This window comes from Cynara cardunculus, unplaced genomic scaffold (assembly GCF_001531365.2).
Source record: "Cynara cardunculus var. scolymus isolate 2C unplaced genomic scaffold, CcrdV1 Un_Scaffold_9158, whole genome shotgun sequence".
Classification (NCBI taxonomy): Eukaryota; Viridiplantae; Streptophyta; class Magnoliopsida; order Asterales; family Asteraceae; genus Cynara; species Cynara cardunculus.
In genome coordinates, this window is record NW_020204738.1 from 1 (window position 1) to 10,093 (window position 10,093).

Here is a 10,093-nt window from a genome sequence, read left to right on the forward strand (position 1 = left end):
ATGAAGTTGTTTCATATATGGTTATGAAATTGTTTCATATAATACTTAATGAAATTTTAATGAAACTGTTTCATTTATTTCTCTAAAATTAAAATAATGAAGATGATAATATACATGATTAACACTTTACATAATAAAAATGATTAATAAACCTTTTATAATTACAAAAAAATAGACAACATGAAAAATTATGATTGGTTGAATGAGGTTTGTACAGATAACGTGGTTTGCAAAGTAAATCTTCTTTATATATATATATATGAGATTTACTTTTCACACTATCACCTATATAAATATACGTGATCAAAATGAAAGAAGTAACAAGGAAATCAGTAAGATGTTTGAAATTCGGAAACACAATCGGAAGTGTGAATCTTTCCATATTAAAAAAAATGAAAGCCAGATGGCAAGTCGGCAGGCAGGGGTTCTTCTAGGAAATAGTTGGCCTCGCCTGTCCCCTCCCCTGTAATAATAGAAGCCCCTTTACAGTTTCTATAAGTTTCTATTTGCACCCTTCAACTATTCCAAACACTCACTTTGCTACCTTAAAGTATCACAAACCTCAAATCCAACTATTTTAACTTTGTAAATTCCAAGAGTGCATCTGTTTTGTAAGAATTATGAGGTTCCCATATTAGTTACAATTTCTCTTTTCTTGATATCAAAGTTCAATTGTTTGTGTACTGATTTAACAAGAAGGTAAATATATTATTTGCTTATAAATTTGTAACTTGTGGATCAAAAAACGATGTTATAAAACATATTTTAAATAAATAACACAATTAAGACCTTAAAGGAGGGGAGTAGGATGGCACCCGCTGTCTACCTTGCGCTAATATATTTATTACCTTATGCTATTTATATTATCAACAAGCTTATCAGTTAGACTTTTACTGAAAATGACTAATTTATAAACTGTATATCGACCAACAACTAGCTTATATATTAGTTTGCCAAAATATAGATAGAAATATTAAGAAAAGATATTTAGAAATATGAATAATATAGGTATAATTTTAAACATGCTGTAATGTCTTGACTTTAAATCACAACTTATGCATCAAACTATAAATAAATTTGAATAAAATGGGTTCCAAATGTCATTTTTCATACTTGAAGAACCATTCTGTCTAATATGAAAAAGTTGGGGTGAAAAGCGAAACTGTACATTCTCCAGCCACCAAGACTTCCAAACCCAGAGCCCCCCAACCCCCATCCTTCTCATAAGCAAATTTCCAAAAAAAGGAAAAGAAGTTCCAAAGAGATGGGATCAGGAGCAAGAGGCAAATTTTGTCGGGAAGGGTTCCAAGATATGCTACCAAAAATGGCAGAAAAGTTGGGAGGTGAAGGCCTAATTAAAGAGCTCTGCAACGGGTTCGATTTGTTGATGGATAAAGACAAAGGCATGATCACTTTTGAAAGCTTGAAGTACAACTCTTCATTGCTTGGATTGCAAGATTTACGAGACGACGAATTAATGAGCATGTTAAAAGAAGGTGATTATGATGGCGATGACGCTCTCAATCAAATGGAGTTTTGTGTGTTGATGTTTCGGTTAAGCCCCGAGTTGATGACAGAATCCAAGGCGTTACTTGATCAAGTTTTGCAACAAGAATTCGGGTCAAATTAACGTCGATGTTTTTTATTCAAAGTAATTTCAAGTTTGTGGTATTCTTGTCGTTAGAATGTTCAATAAATTATGACATATTGCAGCATCGGTAAATGGCTATATATAAAAATATATTGTACTTTAAACACAAATTATATTGAAGTTTAATTAATATATCTAACGAATGCTAATTTGCCTATTTCATTTTATCAAAATTCCTAACATGTTATTGGATGTATTATAATATAAACATTACAAATTTCAAGCCATACATGATTATATCGAATATTCCGGATATGGGCCGATTCGTTTAGCCAGGTCCGTAAGATATTATAGATGTAATGACATTTGGGTCAACTCGAGAAAAAAAAAAAGTCTAGAAGACTAATTTGAATAGATAAAATAATTATTTGAACAAGTCCATTAATGACATTTTATAGGTCCTGGGGGAAATATAATAAGGGATCCTTGATAAATACAAAAAATATTTCAATATATAGTTTTTATCATAAAAAATAAAATTGAATTCCGAAATACTAATAATTCATGTAAAATCGTTTTTCTAAGTATTCTATATGCAAAATCAATCAATAATTACTTTTAAACTAATATTATCTACAATATCATTTTAAAAGCATCGTAGATCCATTCCACCGCCAAACACATCCTATAATATACATTTAGTATATAAATTGACATCATTTGCGGTCACAATGTTGATTATTCATAGTAATACTTTATATAAATCAGTTGAACTTCTATGTCACATCATGTTAATGTTTTCATTGCCATTTTGAACTTTTAGGGTTAAAACAAACTTTTTAAAAACCATAAATCTTAGAATCAAAAGTCCATCTTGGTTATACCTTGAAAAGTTATGCTTGTTTTAGAGATAAGAGAGTAGTTAAAATTCATACACTCAATATTAATAACAAGGAGTCAATAATTTAGGAAAAAATAAGAATAGTTTTGAAATCCTAAATATAAATATAAGTTGGATCGTCACATATATATGGTTGATAGTTTTTTTTTTCCCACAACGTAGGAGTTTTCTTAGTTAATAACAATAAATCTACTATATTCTAATACAAACTAAAAGTGAACATTTATTTTAGAACAAACTAAAATAATAATGTATAATATTGTTTTTCTTTAAGTTGTATGTTTGATTGTATGGTTTGTTATGATATTGATTATTGAATGCAAGTATGATCCTAATACCTTAATGTAATGGATTTTGAAATTAATATGAATCGATGTCCCAAAAGAATAATGCTATATGATTATCCCTGGTTTTACAACATGCTAACAAAATGTTATGTTTCACTGTGTACATAAAAACAATGATTCATCAAAACTCATTTTTGAAAGCAAAACTTCAAAAGTCTAACAACATGAGGCAAAGTTGAAATCCATCTTCTGGGTTTTTAATAGTCCTTTACCTCACTATTTATACAGACAAATTAATCAAACATGTAACTTTATCTGTTAAAGACTTAATGACCAACCAACCAAACAACCCATGAGTAACAAAAGCTATGTTTTTCATCTATCTCCCTTCTAAATCGGTAATAGTCAATTGATTGATCTCTGATTTACATGAAGACGTTTGCATACTATCAACTTGTGTTTTTGAAATGAAAGCTGGTTCTTTAGGATCCGGGAGGCTCTCGATATCCATCCCCAACATTAGAACAACATCCATCATTGTTGGCCGATCTGGAGGGTCTTCTTGTATGCACAAAAGCCCAATAATCATACATCTCAATACTGTTGGAATATTTTCTATTTTATGTGGCCTTAGGACCATTTATGTTATAAATTGTGGTAAATAAAAATATTTATGGTTTATACCCTTAATTATACCATCATGCCATAATTAGTTACTTGATGGAAGTAACTGCCATATAAATAAGATGGTAAAGTTATTTTTTCTCTTTAATGCTTTCTCACGTACAGGGGATATTCAAGGAGAGATCAAAAACTCTCTCTCTCCCAAAACACTATAATTTTATCCTCTAAATCTATCCATCAAGAAGAAGGCATAATAACGAGAATAAGATTTCGAAGTCATATCGTGATAATGGTGTCTTCTTCGTCAATGAACAATCCTATCAAGATTGGCTTTCCAAGTAAGTTTTAAGTTTACGTTTTCAATTGAGATCATGTGATTAAATCCTGTTATGTGTTTAATGTGATTAACATGTGGTATCAGAGCGTGGTTTTAATTTATGTAATATGCCCTAATAATCATGAACCCTAATTTTTATTTCACGATATGCGTATATACATATTCTTACGTTTTGCAACCGCCTTCATCTTTTACATGAGAAAAAGGAATCTTCCTGTTCTATTAATAATCATCTACAAATGCTTTTGTTTTTCCTTGGTTTACGAAGACAAAGATTAACAAAAAGAAGGGGGTAAACCCCACTGTTGTTATCGCCACTTTCATGTAAAGTGATTTGCCCTAATTTTTATTTTATTTTTTATGTACCAATCACAATCACATATTCACTTTTATTAAAACCTCACTTGGTTTTAATTTATTAGATGTTGTACCAATTTTATGATGTACGTACTTACATTACGTCAAATGAATATTTATCTTCAAGATTTTATGAAAAACCTCTTGTCCAAAATATTCATTATCGACTTAAGTAATCGGCCCAACGGAAGATTACTGAAAGTAATGTCTAATAATGTCGGATTATAAATCGTTTAAATTGTCACTCAATGAACCCAAAGGCGAATTGGTTGATAATTTAATTGATGAATTATTAGCATAATATTCTTTTATTACATCTCTGCCCAAAGGTGATATGTGATAAYTGTGCATGCTTAGTTTAGTTATGGGTATCTCAAGTTTGGTTGTCAACCGAACCAACGTGAGGATGATAACCGGACACGATATCTTATAAAACCTATTATTTTGGTGTTTATAATAGGTTATATGTTTACACTGATATGCTTCATTGATATGTTTATATCCTGTTAGATCATTTAGCTTCATCTATGAATATATCTAATATCCCTATTATTTCAGCATCCACTTTAACACCTAGTTACGGCATTGAACCATTGACTGGTACAAACTTTGCCACATGAAGGGACTCAGTGAAATTAACTTTAGGAGTGATGGATCTTGATCATGCATTACGTACCGATCCTCCTGCCGCACTTAATGATAAGAGTACGGCAGAGCAAAAGCGTTTGCATGAACAGTGGGAGCGATCAAATCGCATGTCTCTCATGATAATCAAGAATTCCATCTCTGTAGCTATTCGTGGAGCCATTCCTGACTCGGACAACGCAAAAACCTACTTAGACTCTGTGGAAGAACAGTTTAAGGGTACCTCTAAGGCTCATGCAAGTACACTAATTCTCAAGATGTTAACTTCTAAATATGATGGCATTAGTGGTGTACGTGAGCACATCATGATGATGAGTGATATGGCAAATAAGCTCAAAGGTATGGATATGGAGATTAGTGAAGGATTTCTGGTTCACTTCATAATGACTTCTCTTTGAACAAATATATGAAAATATATTTATTCAATGATTTGAACAACATACAAAGAAAAATATAAAGGCAAACCTAACTATTTGTTAATCAAAATGATTAACAATTTTATGAACAAAACTTAACCTAATATGTATCTTCGTAACTTCTAGAAATAGAGAGAGAATACAAATGTATGAGATGTAAACAAAATGAATCTGAATGAAATTGTGATCTGCAGAATATGCCCTTTATATAAGAATCCAGAATTGACAGGAAAGACCCTCCAACTTTATGAATATTACTCCGCTAACCCTGATCTTCTACTCACTGTGAGGCGCAGTCCCTGACTTCATATAAAGCATACTTATCTGATTCCTTTCAACATTACCTATCATTCAAAAGTAAAGATTGTAAGTTCAAAGCATCTTTTAACATCCCCCCTCAATCTTGACTTTTGAATAAATCAACCAATTTTAATTTTGAACATAAGTAATTATGTTGATTGATTCCAAGAGCCTTTGTGAATATATCAGCTGGTTGTTCAGAGGAAAGGATTTTTTCAACTTTTAACAAACCTTTATTAATATTTTCACGAACAAAATGAATATCAATTTCAATATGTTTAGTTCTTTCGTGAAACACAGGATTATTTGCTATTTGAATGGCAGATTTATTGTCACAGTGTACTGAAACAGGTAATAAATCAGAAATATTAAGATCAGAAAGTATCTTTAACACCCACAATACTTCACAAGATACCGATGCCACTGCCCTGTATTCTGACTCTGCAGAAGAGCGTGAAACAGTGCTTTGTTTCTTACTCTTCCACGATATCATTGAAGAACCTAAAAATATGCAGAAACCAGTTACCGAACGTCTTGATGACAAGCATTTACCCCAGTCTGCGTCCACATAGGCTGTTAGAGAAAAATTATTAGATTTTGTAAAACTAACTCCTTTACCTGGAGAGAGTTTTAAATACCTGAGAACCCTGAGTGCAAGCTTTAAGTGTGACTGCCTTGGTGAGTGCATAAATTGACTCAAGCAATGAACAGCAAAGGAAATATCAGGTCTAGTAGCTAACAAATATATCAACCTTCCAATTAACCTTTGGAAGCCAGTTTGATCAGTTAAAGGAGGATCATTTACATTAGAAGAATCAGTAATAACCAAATTCATATCCATGGGAGTGTTACATGGTTTAGAACCTAAATAACCAAAATCATTAAGAAGTTCTAAACAGTATTTTCTTTGTGACATACAAATACTATTACCGTATTCTAAAATTTCAATACCCAAGAAGAATTTTAGTTTTCCTAAATCTTTTATTAAAAACTTTCCTTTCAAGAAATTCTTAATATTGTTAACTTCTGAAACAGAATTTCCAGTTACAACTATATCATCAACATAAACAAGAAGAATTACAAACACAGAATCAAATTTCTTTGTAAACAAAGAATAATCATTTATGCTTTGAATGAAACCATGTTCAATAAGACAGGAAGACAACTTGGCATACCACTGTCGTGGTGCCTGTTTTAACCCATATAGTGACTTAACCAACTTACACACATGTTTATCTTTGGTATCATAATAGCCTTCTGGGAGAGTCATATAAACTTCTTCATTCAGATCACCATACAAAAAAGCATTATTTACATCTAACTGGAAAAGACTCCAACTGTTTTGAACAGCTAAAGAAACAACACATCTAACGGTGACCATTTTTACGACTGGAGAAAATGTTTCTTCATAGTCTAATCCCTCCCTCTGACTGTAGCCTTTAGCTACTAGTCTGGCTTTATACCTTTCAATCTCACCCGTGGATTTATACTTAATCTTATAAATCCACTTACAGCCTATGGGTTTTCTACCAGGGGGTAAGGTAGTAACAATCCAAGTACCATTCCTATATAAGGCCTCCATTTCATTATTCATAGCCTCTATCCAATTAGGATCATTACAAGCTTCATGAAAATTCTTTGGTTCAACAGATTTATTTAAACAGGACACAAAACACATATTTTCAGAAGACAAAAGTGAATAATTAACCACCTTCTCTAATCCGTATTTAACTTTTCCTTCAACAACATAGTCATCAAATTTTTTAGGAAAATTAGACACTCTGGTAGATTTTCTAGCTTCTGAACTAGAAGACAACCTAGAACTACCCTCAGACCTGAGACTAGACGAATGATCATCATTAGATTGTATACCGGCAGCCACTTCAGTGCTACTCATGAGTTGCCTACTGGTAACTCGTTCAATATTATTACTGACTTGATTTAAARAGTCACTAGATAAAGACTCAGTTGTGCTGCCAAGTGGCTCCTCAGTGGCAGCTCTAGTTTGGCTACCAGGCATATTATAAGTGTTGAAATCAGATCTTGACTGAGAAGTAGATCCATCAGTGGAGTTGTCTCGAGGTTCATCATTGGGAGTTTTATCCACATTTTCATTAGATGAACTATATAGAAAGAAATTTAATCTGATAACATCATCATGATTGGGTTCATCAATTTTATTTATTCTCATTTTAAAAGGAAAGATGTTTTCGTAAAATTTAACGTCCCGAGAAACAACAATTTTCTTTGTTTCCAAACTAAGCAATTTATAGCCCTTTTGAGAGCCAGCATATCCTAAAAGCACACATTTTTCAGATTTTGGCAAAAACTTATCAGTGACATTAGGTATGCTAGCAAAACACAAACATCCAAAGCATTTAAGATGAGAAAGAACAGGTTTGAACCCATAGACCAGATCATAGGGACACTTACCGTTAAGAACAGAAGAGGGAGTTCTATTAATCAAGTAGGTGGCAGTGAGAATACATTCACTCCACAAGTTAAGCGGAACTCCTCCCTGAAATAATAAAGCCCTAGCAACATTTAAAAGATGACGATGTTTTCTTTCCACCACCCCATTCTGTTGGGGTGTGTAGACACAGGAAGTCTGGTGTAAAATACCTTTGTTTTTGAAAAAATCACTTAAACTTTTACTCATAAATTCAGAACCATTGTCAGTTCTAAAAATTTTAACAGCCTTTTCAAACTGAGTATTAAGCAGATTGTAAAATGTAATAATGTTTTCCTCCACTTCATATTTACCTTTAAGTAAAAAAACCCAGACAGCTCTAGTGTAATCATCAACGACAGTCAAAAAGTATTTAAAACCTTCTTTGGTCTGAACATGGTACGGACCCCATACATCAAGATGAACCAAGTCACCTAAACTTTTAGTTTTATGAACACTAGAATCAAAACTTTCACGGGTTTGCTTTGCCTTATGGCAAATCTCACAAGGACCATAGCAGTCACTATCAATTCTAAGGTCATTTTTAAGTAATTTCAACACTTGACTAGCAGGATGGCCTAAACGAGAATGCCATAATTGGGCAGAAGGAACAGAAGACATATTAGAAACAGTTATGGCACACGAGGACTCACCCTGAAACTTTTGGTCAAAGTAATATAGACCCCCTTCCTCACTACCAGTCCCCACTACGTTCTTTCGTAGTGAATCCTGGATATAACATTTAGTTTTATCAAAACCAACAAAAACATTATTGTCCTTTGTTAATTTGTGAACAGATAGTAAATTAACATTGAAGTCTGGAACTACCAACACATCAAACAAAATGACATTATTTGTCAACTTAAAATCACCAATTTTGTTTATTTTGGCTTTAGTGCCATTAGGATGACAAACTCTAAGATCAAGCTCAGAGATGTCAACCGTATTTTTCAAAATTTTGGAGTTATGTGTCATGTGCTGATTCGCTCCAGAATCAATGATCCAACCAGAAAGAAGGTTAATACCTGCCATATTAGCAGAAGCTTCCTCACATGGTTGTTTTTGTTCAATAAGCCCAAGAAGTTTATTTATCTGTTCTTCAGAGAAAGGAAAAGGGGTGACAGATTGGGTATTCTTAGAGTGAGTAATATCAGAGACATTAGCATTATTGTTGCTAAAGTTATTTTTGAAATTAGAATTTTGAGGTCTAGATCGATTTTGAGAGTTATTAGGAAAACCAATCAGCTTGAAACACCTTTCAATGGTGTGTCCCGTCATGCCACAATGTTTACAATTTAGCAGAGTATTTTTCCCAAAACGTTTTTTATTATCTGTGGACTTGCTAAAAAATGCAGAGTTTTGAGACTTGGTTTTAGATGAGGACACATTACTACCACGATGAGACTCTTCGCGAGAGACAATAGAGAAAGCAGTTTTGACAGATGGTAAAGGATCCCTCGTGAGAATATTGCTCCTTATGGGCTGGTATAAATCATCCAGACCCATAAGAAACTGCATAAGTTTGATCAGATTTGTGTGTTCCAAAAATTCGTGTGAGGCATTACATGTACAAGTAGGAAGTTTAACAATGGCGTCAAACTGTTTCCATAATGAGTTTAATCTGTGATAGTAATCAGAAACAGAAGATCCATTTTGACACAAGGAATTTATTTTTTGATACAGATTGAACATGACAGACCCGTCAATTTTATCATATGTCTCTTTTAATTCGTCCCAAACCTTTGAGGCCTCTTTAGAAAAAACTTGACCTAAAAATAAATCTTCCGTCAAAGAACTCAAAATCCATGAAAGGACCACTGAGTTACATCTGTCCCATTGTTTTTCAAGAAGGGGATCATTAAGAGGTCTGGGACAGGATCCATCAATGAAACCGATTTTATTTTTTGTTTCAAGAGCAAGAATCATAGCACATGACCAAACCTTGTAATTATCCGTCCCACACAGTTTCATAGTTAACAGAGGTGTTCCGCTCGTATCACTAGGGTGCAGATACAATGGATGTCCAAAATCAAGATTGGTGATTTTGGAATCCATTGGTCTACTAGTGACAAGCTCAGAACCAGACATATAGAAAGGCACACAAAGGAAACTAAGACAGATGAAAGCAGGATTCCTAAAACACTTAGAGTGCTAGGTCAAGCTAACTGTCTAGCTCCTTAAAAAAA

At 33.0% G+C, this 10,093-nt stretch overlaps 2 protein-coding genes across 2 annotated transcripts; both read left to right on the forward strand.

The window, feature by feature from the left end:
• Positions 1-1,264: 1,264 nt before the first annotated feature.
• Positions 1,265-1,735, forward strand: LOC112505230 (calcium-binding protein PBP1-like). The gene has a single exon (XM_025109167.1). The coding sequence runs from the start codon at positions 1,265-1,267 to the stop codon at positions 1,628-1,630; it is 366 nt and encodes a 121-aa protein (XP_024964935.1). The 3' UTR covers positions 1,631-1,735.
• A 3,012-nt stretch (positions 1,736-4,747) lies between these two features.
• LOC112505229 lies at positions 4,748-5,140 on the forward strand. Its single transcript, XM_025109166.1, has one exon. It carries the CDS (start codon positions 4,748-4,750, stop codon positions 5,138-5,140), a length of 393 nt encoding a protein of 130 aa, XP_024964934.1.
• The last annotated feature ends 4,953 nt before the right edge of the window (positions 5,141-10,093 follow it).

What these genes read in the sequence shown, in the direction of transcription:
- LOC112505230 (XM_025109167.1), top strand. Translation starts at nt 1,265, where the DNA reads ATGGGATCAGGAGCAAGAGGCAAATTTTGTCGGGAAGGGTTCCAAGAT.
- LOC112505229 (XM_025109166.1), top strand. Translation starts at nt 4,748, where the DNA reads ATGGATCTTGATCATGCATTACGTACCGATCCTCCTGCCGCACTTAAT.